This window comes from Dreissena polymorpha, chromosome 5 (genome assembly GCF_020536995.1).
Source record: "Dreissena polymorpha isolate Duluth1 chromosome 5, UMN_Dpol_1.0, whole genome shotgun sequence".
In the NCBI taxonomy this organism is placed as follows: Eukaryota; Metazoa; Mollusca; class Bivalvia; order Myida; family Dreissenidae; genus Dreissena; species Dreissena polymorpha.
Genome location: NC_068359.1, coordinates 80,896,815 through 80,919,651, shown reverse-complemented (window position 1 = coordinate 80,919,651; position 22,837 = coordinate 80,896,815). Strand labels below are relative to the sequence as shown.

Here is a 22,837-nt window from a genome sequence, read left to right as displayed (position 1 = left end):
AATCGTATTTTAGAAATATTTCAAAATAATAAAATATTTTAATGTTGTTCTATGACTTAATTGATTTATTTAAATCAAGTTTATCATGTAATGTTGTATGAAACACTGACTGCATGGTTAACAAGAGGGCCAAAGGCCCTGGTGTGCTCACCTGAAACCAAAGAAACTTAACTGATCTGCTTCTAAAAAAAGATAATTGGTTTACAGTGAATAACTTAAAATTTGATACAGGTACGTTATTGAAATTATCTATGCAGGTTGCAAAGATGCAGACCTAGCAAGTTAAATGATTTAAATTAATATGGTCAACAAGACTCCGTGATTTCACTTCAAGCAGAATCCTGCATTTTGATGCAAGCAAGTTGAAATTATATAATTTTAACTCCTGCGAAACATTAGCCTTGCATCATTTTGACAAAAAAAAATTCACACAGTTGGAACTAGAAAAAAAAGGACTGGAAATAATATTTTATGGAATTAATAAAGATTTTGTTAAAATGTTGTATTCATTATTATGATAAATAATAAGCCATTACAAAACCTTAAACATGCATTTAGGAACATTTTAAATTACTTTAGTATTTTGACCAGAATCATTTTTAATTTGACCTCTCGTAATTTTTAGACCTTGGGGCACTTTGACTCCTGAACTCCCTGAGACTGGCTGCATTTTCGGACTATGCCAAGATGTCATTAGAACATTGTTCTGTGCAAGTTTCACTAAAACTGATTTTACTATTTTTTAAGCCGGAAAAGGAAATATGACTGGCATCTTGGTGGCCATGTTTCTCAATGTACCATAATCATTTTCGAACATGTTTGAAATTTCATTAAAGTATATTTTGACCAAGTTTCACGAAGATATATGACTAATCATTTGACTTTCACTTTTCACAAGGTTTATCTGAAGACATAAAAAAACAAGATGTGTTTGTGAAACACTCTGTCCCCCCATATATTTGACCTTTGACCTGGAAGGATGACCTTGACCTTTAAACACTCAAAATGTGCAGCTCCATGAGATACACATGCATGCCAAATATAAAGTTGCTATCTTTAATATTGCAAAAGTTATGGCCAATGTTAAAGTTTGATGCAAATAAACCTACAAACAGACAGGGCAAAAACAATATGTCCCCCAGTACCAACTAGGGGACATAAAAACAACCCTGCCCCTTAGCGGACACCAGTGCCCTTTAAACTCAGTTGAGATATAATTTCGACAAATGTGCTGACCACGTCTCATAAAAACTGGAAAATAACTCCGTTATCTAGGTAAATATTGGGGATTCAACATTTTATTCACTTATGTTATACATAAATCAACAATTAATTTACAATACAAAACAGCACTTAAATTACACAACACCAGACGACATCAATTCTGACATGATGATACACTATTTTTTTCATAAACAAGTGTCCGTTATTTTTCTTGACAAATGTGAATGCTTTCCAAACATTAACAAACACCACGAGTTAACAACAATTATTGTTTAAAAAAAGGAGGCACATATAATGACAACTTTCTTTCCCTCAGCAAGGGTGTTTGACCTTGCATAACACTTGCCGTTTAAAGGTGCCCCCCCAGGTGGTAAATTATTCTGAGTTACAACAAGAACATTCATTATGAGGTCGGTGCATTTTTGTTTTGCGGTCCAATCAAGCCTTAAGTAAACAATACACTGTGAATTATAACACAGTGATTTACAGTAATAATTTTTTTGGTTAGCTTGTGTGAGACCCAGCAGATGAACAAGGTTTTCCATTATGGTTCAAGTACATAACAAGGGACAAAATTGTCACAAAACCAGGTTTTCATTGTGAAAAAAAATCTGATAAAGGGAGACAACTCAAACTGAACTTTTGAAATGAACAAACAAAATTAACCCCCTTTGTAAGTTTGTTTTAAAATAAATCTATTTTTAGTCGTGGCGACCTTGACATTGGAGATATTGACGTGATTCTTTCATGCGACACACCGTCCCATGATGGTGAACAAATGTGCCAAATGATTTTAAAATCTCATAATGAATGACATAGTTATAGCCCAGACAAGCTCATTTATGGCTATTTTTTACCTTTGAATTTTAATTCGTAATTTTTTCGGACGGTCAAAATTTGTGTGCGTATGGAAAGGCGTTGTCCATATACACATGCATACCAAATATGAAGGTTATATCTCAAGGGGCATAGAAGTTATGAGCATTTTTCGAAACCTAAACGCAGATTTTGAAACCTAAACGCAGACCCCTACTTCAAGGTCAAGGTCACAGGGGTCAAAATTGTTGTGCGTATGGAAAGGCCTTGTACATATACACATGCATACCAAATATGAAGGTTATATCTCAAGGGACATTTATGGCCATTTTTGACCTTTGAACTCAAACTGTGACCTTGACCTTGGAGATATCGACGTAATTATTTCGCGCGACACACCGTCCAATGATGGTGAACAAATGTGCCAAATGATTTTAAAATCTGACAATGAACGACATAGTTATGGCTCGGACAAGCTCATTTATGGCCATTTTTGACCTTTGAACTCAAAGTGTGACCTTGACCTTGGAGATATCGACGTAATTATTTCGCGCGACACACCGTCCAATGATGGTGAACAAATGTGCCAAATGATTTTAAAATCTGACAATGAACGACATAGTTATGGCCCGGACAAGCTTGTTCCGCCAGCCCGCCAGCCAGCCTTGGAAAACCTGGTTAAAAATGAACATACTCGAATATTTCTTGCATCACAATTTTCCTTTTCATGGGTAAAAATGCCATTTTTTACCCCAAAAAGCAACATCACATACTTTAAAGGGCAACAGGCCGCGTTCCCCCCGATTGTGAAAAAACTCATGACATTACTTATGAACTTTATATTATGATGATATCATAAAATGAAGATGCATTAAACATTTCAGCTATGTCAGGGAATTTTTTCTTATTGTAGTAAAGAATATAATAACAAAAGGGTCATAATGGCCTTGACACTCACCTGTTCAAATGTACACAAATTGATGACCTAATTTTAGTAACTGACAAGGAGAATATATAAAGAATATTTTGAATTCATCTTAATAAATGAATACTTAGTTTCTTTAAATATATATCCTTATCTAAAACAATCACAGACAATGATTTTATAGCATTTTATCAAAATTAACTAAATTTCATAAAAAATCACTATTTAATTGGTTTTTATTTCAATGGAAATTATTTGTTATTTTTGGTGACAAATATATACTTTTTAATTATTTTGCTGGGGGGGCAAAGGGGACGAATTTCTGACACCAAATTCGACAAAATACGCCCTCAGTAGAAAATAACTTAGTCCTGCAGTCAATAACTAGTTGCTGAAGTCAGCGTACATCAGTCCTGCGTGTACTGGGCGCCAGGCCCTGTGTTGCTACGGAGAACATTGAGCTGGTCAAGAGCCTTTGTCAGGAAGGGACGTACGGTGTTCAGCTCCATCAAGGTCAGGTGGTTCAACTACGAGACAGACAAACATAGATATGATTTACCCTTTACCACTTAGATTAGTATTTTGACGCATCTGTAATCCCTTTAGAAAGTTATACTTAATTTAAGACTTTTCTTACTAGATTCAAATTTTAAAGGCTTCATTTCAAACCCTTAAGTACCGGTACTGATGAGCAGCAAACAGCATTAAACCTGAACAGACTGTGATTACTGGCAGGCTGTTCTGGCTTTATGCTGTTTGCACATAGCCATTTTCACTTTGCTTCTATGTGGGAATGGGTTAACACAGGGCCAGTAACCACACAGATGATCGAAGAAATCTTAACCCTTTTGCGCTCAGAAGCAAAAATGAAAATGGCTATATGCTACACGCAACCACAGGGCTTTTTTAAGCAGAGGCCCACTCGCCCGTGCCGGGTTAAAATCATCGCCGGCAAGTGATTTTCCAAAGTAGATAGTCCACCAGGCAAGTCCGTTCCATATTAGCATAATTGCGTGCTTTTTTTTACCTTTTCCCTATTATATATTTATTTTCTTTGGGTCAATATATTTACTTATCACGTACAAGTGAAACGAGATTTGATTGGTCGCTTGCGTTGTATAAGCCAATCTAAACGCTCAAAACAAGTTCTACTCTGCAGACGTTTCAACATGGCAGACGGTAGTGTCCAGCCGATCTTTTCAAAACCAAAACATCCGAGAAAGAAAGGAAGAAAAAATATGAAAATGAATCACGAAAGCATAACTTTCAAACATCGTGGCTTGATGAATTTCCATGGCTTGAATTTGATAAAGAGACGCTATTGATGAAATGCAAGATTTGTGTCAGTACTATTTTAAGCCCTCCCCCCTTTAAATCTATGCCATAACTTGATTAGATATAGTGACAAGTATACCGTTTAAAAATTTCAATAGTAATAACCTCTTCATATGTATTGTATTCAAAAGTGACTATTCAATGAAATAAAACTGTCCAGATTTTGTTTTGTTGACAACTTTATATTATAAAAACGATTAATATTTTATTTTTGATACATTGATTTATAGCTGAAATTAAATCAAGCATAATAATGCATGTGAATCAATGCTTTAAAGATCAAATGACAATAAAAAATTGACTTCAAAATAGGGCTACCAGTTTTTAATGAGGGCAAGTAGATGTTCAAAGTAACTTGCCCCCCGGGCATGTGTCAATTTCTTACGTTAACCCCTGTAACCAGCATAAAACCTGAATAAGCTGCAAGTTACTCGCAGTCAGTTAAGGTTTTATGCTGTTTGCTTCTCATCCGTATCTAAGAGATGGAAATGAAGCCTTTAAAACATGAATCTATTAAAAACAGGTCTAAAATTTAATCAGATTTTCAGAGGGCCAACAAATGTATTAAAATGCCTAACTGAGTGGTAGAGGGTTAAGTGTGGCACAGGCAGATAAAAATATGTACATGTTCTCAAGACTTGGCATGGAAATTCATCCATGGCTCTTGCATATTCATTCACAGTTGCCATGGACTGGTTTCATATTTCATCATTATTTATGGGACTAGTTGATTTTGGTTGATTTCTTGGGTTAAGAGATCTACAAATTTAACACAAACACATCAGACATTTTCCCCAAATTGGAAATCCATGAATTTGTGTGTCTACCAAATACCCATTTTTTTAAAAACTACACATTTTTATACAGACCAATGTAGGCGATGTTACATTTTTTAAAAAATGGAAAAAATATCTAATGTTTATTAAAAATTCAAACTATGACAACAATATAAGCCAGTCAACCCATAATAAATCAGAGTCCTCACATATCCACAAATTGTTACCTTTGCATGTGTTGCATCGCTTTTCACAAACGTGTCGATGCTGCTGCGTAGCTTGGCCATACGGAGATCCCAGATATCCTTAATTAACGTTCGAGTCTCATCAGCATGGGGAATGTCATCCACAGCACTGCGAAAAAACAAGAGGACCGCAGGGGTAACAATTGAGGCAGAATCCTGCTTTTTGACCCTTTGCATGCTGGGAAATTTGTCGTCTGCTTAAAATTTGTCTGCTGAATTTCTAAAATTAGCATTTTCTTCGATTTTTTATCAAAGAATATTATAAGAAAAGCAAACAGTTTGGATCCTGAGGAGACGCCACGTTTTGTGGCGTCTCATCTGGATCCAAACTGTTTGCAAAGGCCTTCAAAATTCAGTTCCAGCACTGAAGGAGTTAATAAAAGCATTTTGCAATTACCTCCCTTTTGACTCCTGCTAATTATCTGCCTTTCAAATGATGCAAATGTTACCAGAAAGTAAATCAACAATATCTATTTAAATCAAATAATATTTGACTAAAATGTATACTAAGAAACAGTTTACAGATAATTTAGCAAGAACGAACAAACTAAATAACTCTGTGGGTCATTTCACTCGTGTTTTTCAAAATCGTTTAAATCCTTTAGGCCAAAGGCCCTGGTGAGCCCATATGAGACCCTTAACCCATTTATGCCTTGCGTCTAGAAAAAAAGCCTTGGCAAACAGAGTAGACCCAGATGAGACGCCGCATGATGCGGCCAGGGTCTGCGCTGTTTGCTTCAAGGAATTTCTGTAAGAAATATTCTTAATATAGAAATAAGTATAATAGACTTCCCTAGTTTTGGAAATAAATAGATCTAATTTAGAAGGATGGGAGAGTCCACTAGGCATAAATGGGTTAATGAACTAAACTGACCTGATGTGCTTTTTGTGATGTTTTTAATAACTGTGACTTTTCACAAAGCTTTTATCCCCTTATTACACTGATTTCATGTGGGTCAAGACATTATTGGAACCAATCTTCTCACAAAGTTTGAACATTTTAGCGAAGAAGAAGACTCTTGGATGACCCTTTTGGAACAATTGACATGACGCCTTATCAGTGATCGCTCCGCCCACTTAATCACGTGGCTCAGCGGGAAGAAAACCTAGACAAGCTAACACCAAAATGGCTTCTTTGCCTATAGACTGCATATAGATTTACGATATTCCGGATGATTTTATGGAGTTGTTTAACACCATATTACACTTGTAAAGGGGTTGATGCCATTTAGTTATTCTGCAAATGCAAAAAATATACGATTAAAGAGAACATCAGCTATTTATAACGGGTAAATCGGTACATTAAACCCGCTCTCAAACGCTTGCGCGCTTACCGAAATCGAACCCGTTATTACGTGTAATCGTGGTATTTGCAATAAATTAACACTTCACCGGTATTTACCCGTGTTATTAACAAAATTATTACCGAAACATTCCCCCCTACCCGTGTATTTGACACGAAATAGCGCTTTATAACTGGGAATTCGGTGAAGTTTTACGCGCTTTCTGACGCCGGGTGGGTACCTCAATCCCACATGTTATTGCGTATAAAAGTGATATTAATCATATTAAACATTGCTTATGGGACATTTATCAATCACTATAATTTAAAGCGCAAAAACAACACAATAAGTTTGGACATTGTCTGATATAAAATTAGCGTTGTACGAAATGGAATACGGTCAGGCTATTATAAATTAATAAGGCTACCAATATCAGACGCTCGCGCAGGTACCGACTTCCCCGAAGTTACCGCATTTATTGGTTAACTAATATCAGTAATAATAACTCTTTTACAATAGCATTTATACGTCTTTATTAAAATAATAACAAAATGGTTTTCACCTGTTTCTGACACACACAGAAACGCGATTTTTAACGGGGATTTCGTAAAGTTACACGAATTGGGTACCAAAATTCTCAATTATTTTACATGCACACGTGACATAATACATACTTAATAATGCTTAGTTATTGCTTATATGACATTTCAAGTTTGTGAAATAAATTAATGTTCTATAAAGGGGATCTCCGTAATTCTTGAAGCTTCCACTCGCTCTTGTCAAGACCGCATTGCCGCGTTGGAAATGGTATAAATTTAATTCATCTAACTTATCTTTCTGGATACCAAATGTCAGAGTTGCATTAACCCTTTTTACACCGATTTTGCCATATTTCATTTCCGTTTCTTAATCCGAACAAAATAAACGAAACTCGTTTAAAAAATGAGATCTAGGCATTCGAGCTCCTAGTGTGGATTAAAAGCGTTTATTGGTGACTTCACATGAGTGCAAATGTGTAGATACTGTTAATAAGATAATATATCACATGTCACCTTCAAATAACATGTATGATGTCAATTAAGTGCATTACTATCAGAGTAATAAAACACAGCATGAATTAGGCTTCATGCTGGGGTTTTATTTCTCTTTAAGTAATGCAGATGAACCTCGCTTCTGTTTATTAATGACCTAGTAACTGATAAAACTATTTTTTTTTAACGTGAAATATTATGTGATAATCAGATCGATAACATAAACTATTTAAATATGCTAGTATATCCGATAAAAATATATTATAATTGTCTTTGACAGTGTTGACATTCAGTTGTTCGTGGTGACGACCGCATGTATTTATACATCTCTTACACTTCTCAAGATCTCTTTTCGGCTTTGGAAACGATATAAATTAAATGTCACCAACTAATCTTTCAGGATATCGATTGTCCGAGTTACATAATCCCCATTGACACCGTTTAACCATTTTTAATCGTTTTTTAAAGAGGAAAACAAAAGAAACTCGTTGGAATAAAAGTGAACCTAAACATGTAGCTTGTCTAGAAAATGGCGGACAGGTCGTTGCTAACGTTGCTTGTGGTATCCCTTTCTGATTAATATCCACTTTTGTTTCTTCCCTTTCCTATTTAAATGTGTCAATCAATAATTGTTCAATCTGTGAGATTATGTGAAATTTGTTCGTTCTTTGAATAATCTTTATTTTTGCTTCACAAAGACCCCACTTGCGAACAAATCAGCAATTTAAAAGAGCGATTTTAATTGGAAGATTGGGAAACGACAGCCAATGACATCGCTTATTAAAAAAAAAATGCTCAGGAAGAATTTACCAGTGTAATACGCGGAGAGGTTTCCTGATCCGCGGATTTTTTGCACCACTTATGAATAACGCCCGCAAAATAGGTCGTATCCCCCTCATCCATTTTTTTACGAATTTACACAAATCACAGAAATGACCCCGGACAACCCGATCCGCGGAAATCTACAGAAAAATCACACTCCTGATTTACTTATGTTCTGTACATAATTAAGCCATTAACATTTCCTGCACATAATATGGAAGACCAACTAACATCTACCATTATATATAAGCTTTGCCAAGAAATTAACACATGAGCAAGTCACAAATTCTGGATCGTATATATTTCCTCCTTCACAATTATAAAAATAAATAAAACTACACAGCAATAGTTCCTGACTCGATTCCCATAACAATTTTGTTGTTATGCACTTGAAAAGTTTTGGAATTAACATGTCATTTCTCTCGTCGCTACAAATTGTTTTGGGTTTAAATTCACACATGCTTTGACTGTGTTAAAGTCCTGGCCCTGAACAAAATCAAATTATGAAGTCATGATTTCGTAAATGCATCTAATTTAACAATGTATTATTTTTACGGCTGTAACAATACATTCGAAAATTCGAATTACTCGAATACGACCTATGGACAAATCGTATTCGTTATTCGCCACCTCCCAAACCCAATATTTAACAAATACAAACAACGTGGTTTCGAGTATGAAAGTTAAATCATCTTATCTTACCTTACAAATAAATGTTCATACAATAAACCCCTATATTTAAATGTTCTTCGCCTTATTCCGGCGTTTTTCATCATGTTTACCCCACCCACTATGTTACACAGTGAGATTACCAACAAAAATGGCGGGCACCGGTTGAATATTTACTATATTGAATTGAAAAATCTTTCAATGGTTGTTTAATGTTTATTTAGGTAAATACAGTGTTTTGATGCTCAAACATACACAAAAAGGATTAGCAGATGGAATTTCTTTTTTGTTTATCTTTACGACAATGATTGTGCTACTTATCAACAAACATGGAGCCGCCGGCCAACTGTTTACTCTTAATTGTTCTGCTCAAGGATTGTATTGGTACAAGTCATGTTTTCAAAACTGTGTTCAAATTTTAAGCAGTTCTAGTCAGTGTTTTGTTATTTCAAAGGGTTACATTTCATATTTTCATTATGCAATGATCCCGGCAATGATACTGAATTAATCAAATTGACAAATACTCATATTTTCAGTTTCATACTATATAATGTCATGTCAAGTTGTAAGTATTACTTTTGTTCATTGAAATTCATATTCGTGAATAAATATTCGTATTCGCCACCCTGTATTCGTGATACGTATTGTATTCGTCACCTAGTGTATTCGTTATAGCCCTAATTATTTTCTTTCGTTACATCCTGGTTTTTGGTATCTATAAAACTCAATCTCAAAACATCAAACCTTATTTATATTTACATCAGGCCTAATTGATTTATAGAAATACAAAAATAATCTGTGTTTGTACTTTCACATGAGCATAATTAAATTTGAAATCCAAAATCCACATTCAAATATTGATGTTAACGCATCATCAATGAATTCTTGTTACAAAGAAACAGTGCTCATGTATTTCATGAAAATCCCTAGTCCTAATTGTACATGCAAAGAGAGAATGAGTGTAATGATTGTTGAAATGGTTCAGAATTGATATTTTCTCTAAATTAACGACTTCTGGGGTGTTCAAAAGCTTTTGTTAAGTGGTATGATTGAGGAAACAGGGATTTTTAGTCCGTCTTTAGCAAGGGCCTTATAAAGATCCCATCCCCCAAGAGAAAGGTCCCTTCCACATAGAGAATTTCTTTGAGGTTATGCAATTTTTGTCCACAAATTTCAATCTAACTTCGGGATTTTTTCGCCTTTCTCAGTTTTGTTGATAGTTTTTCCTCAAAATAGAAGGCCAGGCCTTTTCCCCAAATCAAGAAACAAGCCCTGTGAGAAGTAACCCATTCCGATGCGTCTACATCCCAGAATAATACTGACTGCTTTAGCAGGAGAGTGGTCATCTCTATGTAACATTTGCAGGGCATTTCTGTGAAGAACTTGGAATCGGTTTCTTCTTGTTTCTTCTCCCGAAGTTTTTCTAAAATTTATAAATCTACAACGATTATATCTAAGCAGGTAGCGAATCAAACATTTGTGTTGCCATCATATGATTCTGTAAAATGAATATTACTTCTGGTAATGATAATTATATAATCAAACGTAAAGAGGTCGCCGTGGCATAGTTGATATTGCGTCTGCCTAGAAAGTGGGAGGTATTGGGCTTGCTCCCCACTGTGGGACAATTACTGATCTTCAGAACTCCCCAAGAGACACCAAGTACTGGTTCTAGTCCCAGGTAACAGACTCAAGAGCGCTTCTAGGCAATCAAGCTAAAATAACTAGGTTTGAAGCTAAATACATTAACAGATTGGCTAATAGGCACCAGGTTTACAAGATGCCACCAGTTGATAGTTCATTATTAGTTGTCATTAAATTTGGAGAAAGTAGAGTCACTTCTCCCTTATATCTTCAAAAAAAGAAGTAATTCCTTACACAAAATTTAGGATAGAATAACGCCTGGTCAATCTTTAACAATACTTTTATATATTTGTATGATAACCTTTCCCAGTATGAGCGCAATGGAATCAATAATCAAAATTAAAAGCAGCCGAAGGGGACTTTGTCACAGAAAAACATACAATAATTGCTAACGAAAACATCAAGCAATTTGAGTTTGGGGATGAACTGAGTAATTTTGATAATTTATTAAGAAAAATAAGCCCTTCCTACCAACATCCAACCATTCTGGTGGTCGTATCCTGGCCTTCTGTCGCTGTTTCAAATTGATCGCCATCCACAGAGGTACATCAATGGGCATGCCAGCAATAAAAGGACCTATGTCACCCTAGAATATAATGGACATAAGTACATAACTATAGTTATACTCTAGGACAAGCAAACTTATTGAATTGATATCCCACGCCAAATAGAGTTTTTATGGAGTGTAAAACAACAATTAAACAACTGTAAAATAACACAGTGTAAGGTTTTTGTTTTTAATAATGCTATACTATTCTCCTATTCGATATCTTAACACCCAAGAAGCTTAAAAAACAACAAAGGCCAATAGTTCATACTTAAAAAAGTCAAGGTTTATGGTTCTTGAGCCTAGTACTTCTCCTTATCGATAGCTTTGTACCAATTTCAAGTAGAAATCTTATAGAATTTCTGAGATATACACGTATTCCTTAAATGGGCCGTCCAACAGATTTTGGCATGTATTGAAGCTTGTCATTAAATGCTTTAAATGCTTTATATTGATAAATTTAAACATTTGAACTAAAAATCTCCAGTAAAAAAACAATAATACAATTTTTTTAAAAAAGGAAAAAAGTAACCCTCAACAGGGCTCGAACCACTGACCCCTGGATTCCTGGAGTAAAAAGCATCCCGCCTAGACCACTCGACCATCCACACTCACATTTAGAGCAGATGTATTGTTTGGCTATATAAGCAATCCTCGTAGTTTCCCAAAATATCGAATCGCGTCGATACGACGCTTCATCTGTTGGATGGCCCCTGTAAATGTTTGTGACACAAGGATGGACTGATGGATGGACAATGCCAAAACTATATCCCTCTGCCTTTGGGGGAGGGGGGGGGGATAATCAAAAATAAAATGAAATTGAATGTTGGCTCATATTGCAGAAATGAGCATCCAGATGGCCCACTTTTTATTTAAGTTTTGTATATATAAATAGAGAAAAATGGAAGGTACATGTATTGATAATAAATAAAACCAGGGCTATAGAAAACAAGCGTATTTGCGTTATTACGCAATTAAAAATAAACAAAAACGTAATTAAATTCAAAATAAAGCCTACAAAAACGCAATTTAATAACGTAATCCTGTGAAAAACCTTGCATCACAAAACGCAATTCTTACGAACACCGGACGTACTTTTTAGACTGGTTATTTTCCGTACATAAATTACCACAAAGTTTATATGTTGTCCTATGCAATCTGAACGCATCGGACAGTGGGCTACACCACACTGTCACAGTCGATCGCCCTTATGGCGGAATTGTTTTCCAATTGCTGTCCTATGAAGAAAAGAAGGCAGTTTTTTCAGCTGTTATCTATCTTTAGGGTATTATTGTAATTATTCGTAGACCCGTCCGATTTCTACTTTCATTTTCGAAGTATTCAACTCAAAATGACCCGAAACATGGGGTGCATCGCTTTGAACAGCCATAGTTTATCAATTGTGCAGAGCTTTTCACGAACTCGGTCTTATTCATCGCAAAAATGAATGAACTTTGATCAAAAATCAGTAATTGTTTGTTGTTATGTACAGGTACCTTTTAGAATTCCATTTGTATAAATAATATAGCAACCTTAGTAGTATTTTATTATACTGCATATGTCATACCCTTAATTACCCAATTGAGATAAAAAACGGGGGTTGAAAAACCCAATTAAGCTCAAAAGTAGGGGGTGAAATTTTTGGCTAAAACTCTATTGAATTTACAAAAACCCTATTGTTGTCAAAAACAGGGGGTGAATTACCCAATCAGTGTGTTTTTCACCGTTTTGGGAATGGGGCCGGGTCCCTTTGGATTGGGAAAATTCATGGTGTTTTGACTCAAATTGGGAAATTAGTGTTGTTGTTGTTTTGCTAAAAAATGCTTCAAAATTGAGGATAAAAGTGTGTCCAGTATTATATTAACTTAGGTTCAACTTATATGGATGGGAGATGAACAAAATATTGAAATCTTTTTTCCATTGGAAATGGGTCCGGTAAAGGTTACCGGACCCGATTTTGAATGAAAAAAAACACTGCCAATAAACTCCAAAAGTTATTTATAACCCTGAAAACACAAGTGTATTTTTACAAAAATGAACAATATTAATCAACTTATTTTTTTTCAGGAGATTTTCTAAGGTAATATAAAGTTTAAATGAAATCAAGAAGACAGTATCAGTGCTTCCGTTAATGGACGTCCGGGCATAAATGATGCCCAAAATCGTTTTTTAGCCTTTGCAATGATGGTCATATTTTGCAACTTTGAACAATAGAGCGCATTGCAATTCTCAGCAACCCTTTAGGTTATAAGGCTGAGAGTCGAATTATTGCAACTTACTACTTAGTCACAGGCAAGTTAATTTAATTAAATATATTACATTATAGTAAGGCTAAGTATTTTCATGCAAAGAAACAAAAAAATTAACAATTGCAATCCGGTCAAAAAGCAATAGAATTCCAGTATTTTTTTCCTAGTCAGGTTCAATTATATTGAAAATACCATCTTTGTCATATCGTCGTTTCCGTGGAGACATGATCGAAGTTTTTAAACTCTTGAATAAAAAAGAAGACATTGAATTTGACAGATTTTTTTAAATGAACAATACTACGACAAGGGGTCACTGTTTAAAACTCAAGAAGAAATCTTGTAGAAAGGACACCAGAAAATACTTCTTCTCTCAGAGAGTGATAGGTCCGTGGAATAATCTACCGGAATTCATTGTTACAGCGCCATCCCTTAATACCTTTAAAAACAGATTGGATAAATACATGGGAGATAAAATGTACTCAGTTATACCGGAGACTATCTGGGTTAACGAACATGAGGGGGCTATTAGAAGCTGATCCAGCTTGCGGCCCTAACCGGATATGTATGTATGTATGTATATATCTGTATGTCCGAAGTATAGAATGTCCGAATTGCGCATGTCTGAGCAACAACGGTGAAATAAGTGTTTCCATAAATGTTAAATGCTTACACTAATCAAATAAATTTTGTCAAGCCCAAAGTTGGGAACTATGGTTATAAGTTCCTTTTCGGCAATAAATTCTACTTCTGCTGGGTCCATTTGTTCTTGAAATTTATTACAATGTTTACAAACTTTCGCGCGTTTATTTGCGGTGTCGGTTTATTTATTATTTATAAAATTTGGTCGAATGGTTACTTAACACTATATCTGTGTCATTTCGATGTCTGTATCGACCTTAAAAATACTTGTTTATAACTTGTTTTGAGTAATAAATAAAAAGTTTATCGTAGAGAAATTTGATCATATCTTAATCTATATCGTTCATAAATCTTACTCAAATCGGTAGCAGGCTCTTTCGGACCCAAGCTCTTTCGGCCCAGACCGAAATTTCAGGCTCTTTCGGACCCAAGCTTATTCGGCCCCAATTTATATTATATTTATTTTAATAAGGGATATCTAGTATATCTATTTCTATATTTAGAATATTTCTTACAAAATTTCATTTAAGCACACAGCGCAAATCATGCGGCGTCTCATCTGGGTCTACGCTGTTTGCCAAGGTATTTTTTTCTAGACGCTAGGCATAAATGATTTTTTTTTCTAAACCTTTTTATTTAAGCTCGATTGCATAACAAGCCTAAGCTTATATGAAACGCTTTCGAGTCCGTTTTTCCTTGGTGTCTACGGGGAAGATCTAAAGAACGCCCCCACAGTGGGGATCGAACCCATGATCGCTAGGCGGACACCATATCCACTACACCACGGCGATCTTTGAGTTAATAACTTAATTTAAGTTATCCATTCAAGTGCATTCTTAGCTCATTATTTCGTTGGCAAAATGTGAAGTGGTAAATTCTTCATAGACCACTGTGAACTGTTTTTTTATAATTTAGAATCAGGTCTCTTTAATTTGAAAACATAGTTGTAAAAACATACCTTGCGATTTCAGAGCACATATAATTTAACATTCGTCACCTATTAGTTTTATGTGGCTAATCTAAACGAATATTTTAATCAATAACTGAAGAGGTCCTCCATTAATTACACCATCCATGTAAGTAAACATGTTATCTATATAGAAAATAATTAGAACTACAGAGGGTTTTCAGCACTGCCTGCGCCTCCGGAAAACGGAGGCGTTCCCAAAGCAAACGGACCCGATCCCAAACCGAAATAATTTTTTTAGAAAGAAGTGTCTTTTGACTAATGATAATTAGATTATTAATGTTCCAACTCGTCCAGCTGATGTGTATCATTTCAAAAAGCACTGCTGTGGTTGAGCACATTCACACAAAGCAAACTTACTCATCTGATGCTTACCTGCACCTGAATGACAAAACATTTGAGGAGCTGTGTGATGCTTTCAAAATCAGAAATCAGAGAAAAATTATGCTGTAACTTGTGTGACTAACCAGTGTTTGTTTTGGTCAAAAATATCTGCTATAAGATTTTGCCTGTACAGTTCTTATCTCAGAGTGTAACTGTAACTGAAAAACAAAATTGCAGTACTTGAATAAACGTTGAACATGCCCAATATTGCATGTGTTTATATAAAGAAGACAAAATAACAAATGAAAAAAAATATTTGTTAAACCACTGACTTATTTAAGCATGATAAATTCACAATGTTTTCCCAAAATGAGCTGTTTCATCAAAGCAAAAATTCCCAAAATGGACAATTTTGTCGATAAAAAATTCCCAATTTGGTCAGACTCCTTTTCCCAAAATAGGAAGAAAAAGCCATGAAATATTAATGAGTCAGTGCAACATTATTATAGGCAATTCTTACAAAATGACTTTGGTGGTTTAGTTCACGCAATTATAATTTAACGTGGTGTATGTGCGCTGCCATTGCTTTTTAATTCAGTGTTCCCATCGTTGCAAATCTTTTTTGTAGAATATAAAAAAATATTGTTATCATTGCATGCCTTTGGTCAGTCTTTTTAACTACTTAAAGCATTCTTAAAATACCCCTTGCTGTATGTGTACCGTAGCTCTTGTTCTTAAGAAAATACATTTGTAACAAAATAAAACACACTGAAATTAATTGCAACTGCTGTGCATATAAAACACGTTTTGTCATGATTGCTGCTAATTTGCATGACCTAAGCACTGAAGTCATTCGGTATTAATTGCAGAAAACAAAGTTGCGATGACCCATTAATATTACTAAATATTTATATTAGATGTTAACTAACATATATATGGTGGAATGTATGAAGAGATCCTCACTAGTTATAAATTAAACTATACATTTATATCAACGATCGAATAAAACAAGTGATGAGCTTAACCTTTTTGTGCTCAGAATTTCAGGGTTTTTAAGTAAAATGTTTGATCAGCAAAATTATGTTGTTTCTTGCAACAAAGATTTTAATTTAAGGACAACTGAAATTGCGTTATAATTTGCTCGCGATAATGAAGTAAGTTTTTCAACAATAAGTGGTTTGCTTTACTAGCTCGACCGAACCCATTTTTTTTGCTCACACAAAGCTTTTTGTGAGGTTGAGTTTTCGAACATTTTGCTTTTTCCTATCATATTCGTAAAAATAACTTTACACACATAATGAAATATGTGGTAAATTTCGACTTGGAAGATGTCTGTCTCTTAAAAACCTTATAGAAGTGGAAAACAAGTTTTTTATACTAAAAAAGTTCACTTACAAAACATTGGCCCACCTTCCTATCATATATATTTGGAGATGACAAAGAAAAAATAATATTGGGCCTGATAGAATTTATATAATAATTATTTGTGGTTTCCGATGTAGTTTTCGGAACATAATCTTCTTAGTTCTAGATATGAAATAAGTTAATTTACTTTAAATTACTTTATTTTCAATAAATGACGCTTAGGCCGTTTTTATTAACCAATATAATACTTGCGTACGTGTAACGCAATTACAGCAAACGTTACTTCCACTGTGACGTCATTTCACGTCGTTGCTAGTGCATTGAACAACACATACACCAACTGCACAAATATGGGGAAGTCAGGATGTTTACCGCCCGGCAGCTGCCGGTGGCTCGTGCAATTTAAGAATTCGATGAATGCCAGGGTAATGTCTTTAACAAATTGACTCGCTTTTTTGCTACCAGATTCGTTTTTTTTGTTTAAGACTAATGGGTATAACCACCTTTTGCTGTTTCATAATACAAGACCAGGTTGTGTTCATATATTAAACTAATATCGAGAATACCAAGAGTTTTGCTCGAAACTATAGACTGTATGCATTGTAGTTCCACTAGTTTGTATTGAGTCTTGCAAAGGCTTGTGAATATCTTTACTTGTTTGAAAGCGCAAGGTGGACTTGATAATGATCATTGATGGAATGTTTCAACGCAGCTCAAAATTGCATTACTGAATATTTGTATTTGTATTATGAATGTTATCATCGCTTTGTTGTCAGTTTTCCTTCATACGCTGCTCAAAAAAGTTCATTTGCTTTAGTTTTGTGACTGAATGAATTAAACTGGGGAATCGGATGATGTGTGGACAATTGATTACCGGTAACCCATTTATGCTGAGCGTCTAGAAAAAAAGGCCTTGGCAAACAGTGTTGACCCACATGAGACGCCGCATGATGCCGCGTCTCATCAGGGTCTGCGCTCTTTGCTAAAAGGAATTTCTGTAAGAAATTTTCTAAATATAAAAACAACTATACTAGACATCCCTACTTTTGGAAATAAATTGATCCAATTTAGAAGGATGGGAGAGTCGACTAGGCATAAATTAAACATTGTGAATTAATGCAATCAAACTGAAAATATGTAAAGCCATTGAGCACCAAAATTCTCCGATGCATGCTAGAAAATATTAGCTTTTAATAAATGTACGCGATTTTTCGATGTACTCAAAATGCATCACATGCTGTCGCATGCATAGAAACTATGCAATATTTTACCGATTTACCGGGGGTAATTGCTTTTGTTAAAAATAATTGAACATAGCTCCGGGAAAAAGGTTTGAATGCATGTACGTAGTGCCGTACTAGAATAGCATGTGCAGTCCGCACAGTCAGATCAGGGACGACACGTACCGCTTTTATGGTATATTTCTTTTAAAGGAATTGCCTTCTTAGCAAAATCCAAATTTGGTGGAAAGTGACGTACCTGATTATCATGTGCGGACTGCATAGGCTATTCTAGAACGACACTCCACGCACATGCATTAGGCCCCGTTTCTCCAGAAAGAGGCCGAATGTTAATTAAGTGTATAAGAAGTTTATCATAATCAGTTTCTGCTGCTTTCTTTTCCTAGTGTTTGCTTAATAAGGCTTTAGGTTTCACGAGAGTTTCTTTTGAGAAGTGTACGTAGCGCTCGTAGTAGGCACTGCCCGATCGCGACCTGCCGTGTTTGGTTATATGTAACGATATTTAAACAAAACATGTGCGTTCCCGGGCTTCGATTTGATGTTCATTTATATTTTTTATTATAAACGATGTTTTAATGAATATGTACTTAAAATTAACAAAATGTTATCAGATGGCGAAATTCAAAAATGACTTCCGGCGGAAGTTTTTTCGTGACAACAAGCATCTGGGACAGCTACGTGCCGACCAACTTCACAATGAGACGGGAACCCGAGATATGGAAATCACGAAACAGATGTCCAAGCCTGCAGCGGACAGTAGTGTCCCTAAACAGAAGGTCGTCAAGAAATCAACTAACGGTTATCAACCCTCCTTGTATGCTGAAGAAGCAAGTCCCGAGATTCAACGGACTCAAGTTGTAAAGAATTCAAACGACGAAAACAACCGGAACTCTTCGCCAAATTGTCGCGGTAAGAATCGCTTTTAAGAATTCTAAATAGATTTTGCATCGATAAGGCTTACTCCTTGCTATTTTTGGGGGGTTCACAACAGGTTTTGCATTATGACTTACATTATAAAAAAATGCGTTCCTCTAGATTCAAGCCAGGTCACAATCAAAGCCGTTGTTCACGAACACACTCCAACCCGTTCCAAGGAAGAAGAACTAGGTATTAAAAATTCATGAATTATTAATTAATAAGATAGTATTATGACTACTTTTATTATAATCATTGTTATTACAATGATAATTATCATAATAATAACAACAATAATAATAATAATAATAATAATAATAATAATAATAATAATAATAATAATAATAATAATAATAATAACAATAATAAGTATAATAATAATAATAATAATAATAATAATAATAATAATAATAACAATAATAATAATAAAAATCATCATCATCATCATCATCATCATCATCATCATCATCATCATCATCATCATCATCATCATCATCATCACCATCACCATCATCATCATCATCGTAATCATCATCATCAACATCATCATCATCATCATCATCATCATCATTATTTTAATTTTTATTTTTATTATTATTATTATTTTGTGTGTTATTATCATTATTATTTTAGTTTATGTAATTGTTATAATAATTATTATTAAGAGTAGTAGTAGTTGTATTATTCGTATTATAATTAGTATTATTTTAATTATTATTGTCGTCCTCGTTGTTGTTGATGTTGTTGTTGTTGATGTTTAAAATAATCGACGATATCATCGATTGTATAATAAAATCAAAGGCATTATGTTTGTAATAACCTCTTGTATAATTACACCGTTCTTATGTTTCAATTAGATGAATTCGTGACTACAGTCATCCGCAACTCTGTGGCACATCTGATCAAGGAAGCCAGCGTTGCGTACCTAATGAAAGACTCAGCGGAGAACTTGCTGAAGAGAAACGACAGCAATGTGGAAACAACCGGCAAACACGTTATCAAGGATACCGACACCACCAACCAACACGTGGTCATTGATACCGACACCACTAACGAACATGTTGTCATTGATACCGACATCACCAACGAAAAGGTTGCCATTGATACCGACACCACCAAGGAACAGGTTGTCATTGATACCGACACCACCAATGAGCGCGTGGTCATTGATACCGACACCACGAACGAACACGTGGTCATTGATACCGACACCAACAACGAATGCGTGATCATTGATACCGAAACCACCAACGAACAGGTTGTGATTGATACCGACACCACCAACGAACGCGTGGTCGTTGATACCGACAACACCAACGAACGCGTTGTTATTGATACCGCCACCGCCAACGAACACGTAGTAATTGATACCGACACCACCCACGAACGCGTTGTCATTGACACAGACAACACCAACGAACGCGTTGTCATTGATACCGACATCATCAAAGAATCCAACGCTATGAACATCATCAAGGCGTCATCCGAGATCGTCCTGAAGGAACAGGGCGACAATTTCGACATCTGCTACGAACAGGTTGTCAAGGAAACCGACAACGTTTCCGTATCTTCAAGCGTGTTAAGCGGTAAGATTTTTTGGCATAATTATGCGATGAAATTATTGATGGTAAACATACTGTTGTGTTGCTTTAAACGAAGGAAACATTTTACTTAAATATAACAAACTGGACATTAGTTCTTCGTATCTTTCCTGCCAAGGCAAATACAATTGACAAAAAATTACTTTTATTTCTACATATAACTAGTATTTTTTCCACCTATTGTTTGGAACTTATATCATAAATACGCATAAATGAATGTCATTTTTATAGATATGCTTGATCACATCGGAGTTCAGGCCCATGTCCAGAAACCTATCAGCTCTTTGCACAACTTGGAGCACTAGCACTAGCACTTGGAGCTCCGTGTCTTGGAAAGGAGCCTCGGTTTGGAAAAACTAGGCTTAATGCGAGTACGTAAAGTGTTGTCCCAGTTTAGCCTGTGTGTACTGCACTGGCTTATCTGGGAGGTAACTCTCGACTGAACTGGATTGTAGCTAAGAATATACTTATTTGAACGTAAAATTCCATAAAAAACGCGTCGTCCCTCATTTTTCGATGCGTAATGCATTGGCAAAACCGGGACGACAATTAACGCAAATGCATTAAGCCCAGTTTTCGAAGAACGCGGCTCGAAAGGATCTAGAGACCAATCAGTGGGGATCGCATCTACGATTACACGGTCGGGAGGTGTACACCATATCCACTTTACCATGTGAAACTTCATCGACTTAAAAAGGTTAACATTGTTTGGCACCAATTTTCAGCTTTTGCTGAGAGCGCAGTGAAGGCTAGTCTGTTTGAGAAGGATGTCGTCGACAACGTTAACCAGTCCGCGATGGTCCCAACGTCCGCCGTCAAGGCTCGCAGATCACCAAGGACAGTGAAGGAATTCTTAGGTACGCGTGGTCCATTCGAAATGAGTAGTCATGTACAATTAATGCGTGAAGCATTTGAAAAATAATAAAAACAATTATAAAGTACATTCGTTTTTCATTGGTTGCATTGCATTATTTTATATTTATATTGCGCGATATGTTTAAATTGTGTAGTATAATGTGCTTTTTATTTAAAACTTAAAATATACATGTACTATTATGATCGCTTGGGCGTGTTAATACGAATATATTTAACGATGGTCTGTATTAATGTGGCCGTTAATGTATTTCAGAGATGATTGGAGTACCTGATTGCCGGGACAGCTCCAGCCTTCACCTTCCCGACGTCGACATTTAGACATTTAAATTAAGCCCCAGTCTCATATAAGCACGGTTGGCTACGGCAGTTCCGAATCATCACGAATACACCCGGATCAAGATCCGGGACGATCCGTGGACTAGTTGGTTTCTAAGCGTCAAAGGTTTTACCAAGATCATAACGTCGGTGACAACACGGCACCTAACCGGCCACACGTACAAACACGGACATACCCGGCAGCATTACGCAAACAACACGGAACACTCAGAACTACACGGCAGAGACACTTACCATCAGGTTGGTTTTCGGTGCATCCATTATTTTACAATCAGATCTCGAAAGAGTATCCTCGAAACTTTTCATTTTTTATGTGACTCTTAATTGCATAATATTTTCAGTTTTTTATTATCACACAGCATAAAATCTTGCACATATAAGTATCATATCATGTCTTAAATTTTGGACACGGACCCGGCTTCTAAGCTGAAGTAGGCCCGACGATATTCGCGTTGGTTATTTGTTTCCGCTTTGATTGCGTTCAAAGATATCCGAAAACACATCTATGAGCGTGTTTTCGTTTTGTCATTGTCCTGGTTTGATGTTGTGATAATTGTCCAACTCGTCAACAGCACTCGCATTTTTATGGTCATAGCGAAGTGAAGATTCAGGATCAGGCAGGCAGGCACACCATTCCCTTGATTATGGTTTTCTGCTCTTGAACACTTGAAAACCCCGGTCGAATTATTGCTACCTACTTCCAGCAAAATGAATATGTAGCAGGTGTCGACCAATGTCAAATGTATTATGGAAGGTTAACCCTTGTAGTTGTAGTGCAAGGATCAATAACGCTGAGGACATTGTATGTCGATTTGCTTCCCGACCAAAACACAAGCACAGTTGTGTAGCTGGAAAGGGTCGCCGAACTGCTTGGCGATGTTCTCCCATTCATGTTTTCAGGACAGCGAAGTAGTTTATCAACAAACTCTATCAGTATCACATCGCAGACCTGATGATAATCTTGGAGTTGGTGCAGTGTACGAAGCCATACACCAGATAGTGGTTAT

The 22,837-nt window shown here is 35.7% G+C and overlaps 2 protein-coding genes across 6 annotated transcripts; one reads left to right on the top strand and one right to left on the bottom strand.

Annotated features, from left to right (window-relative positions):
• Positions 1 to 1,285: 1,285 nt before the first annotated feature.
• Positions 1,286 to 14,389, bottom strand: LOC127882085 (DNA replication complex GINS protein PSF2-like). 4 transcript variants are annotated; one of them, XR_008050394.1, is made up of 6 exons: positions 14,237 to 14,389; positions 11,242 to 11,356; positions 10,450 to 10,549; positions 5,304 to 5,430; positions 2,377 to 3,492; positions 1,286 to 2,081 (listed from the first exon to the last, which is right to left on the bottom strand). XR_008050394.1 is itself a non-coding variant. In XM_052430523.1 (5 exons), exons 1-5 carry the CDS (start codon positions 14,324 to 14,326, stop codon positions 3,373 to 3,375), a joined length of 552 nt encoding a protein of 183 aa, XP_052286483.1. In that variant the 5' UTR covers positions 14,327 to 14,389; the 3' UTR covers positions 1,286 to 3,372. The 4 variants fall into 4 exon arrangements, 1 of the variants encoding a protein (XP_052286483.1); XR_008050396.1 differs by having other exon boundaries at positions 2,539 to 3,492; XR_008050395.1 differs by having other exon boundaries at positions 1,286 to 2,402; positions 2,565 to 3,492.
• Positions 14,390 to 17,145: 2,756 nt separating this feature from the next.
• Positions 17,146 to 22,582, top strand: LOC127882081 (uncharacterized). 2 transcript variants are annotated; one of them, XM_052430511.1, is made up of 6 exons: positions 17,146 to 17,286; positions 18,714 to 19,011; positions 19,138 to 19,209; positions 19,875 to 20,603; positions 21,344 to 21,475; positions 21,748 to 22,582. In XM_052430511.1, exons 1-6 carry the CDS (start codon positions 17,212 to 17,214, stop codon positions 21,810 to 21,812), a joined length of 1,371 nt encoding a protein of 456 aa, XP_052286471.1. In that variant the 5' UTR covers positions 17,146 to 17,211; the 3' UTR covers positions 21,813 to 22,582. The 2 variants fall into 2 exon arrangements, with proteins under 2 accessions (XP_052286471.1, XP_052286472.1); XM_052430512.1 differs by lacking the exon at positions 19,138 to 19,209.
• Positions 22,583 to 22,837: the final 255 nt, after the last annotated feature.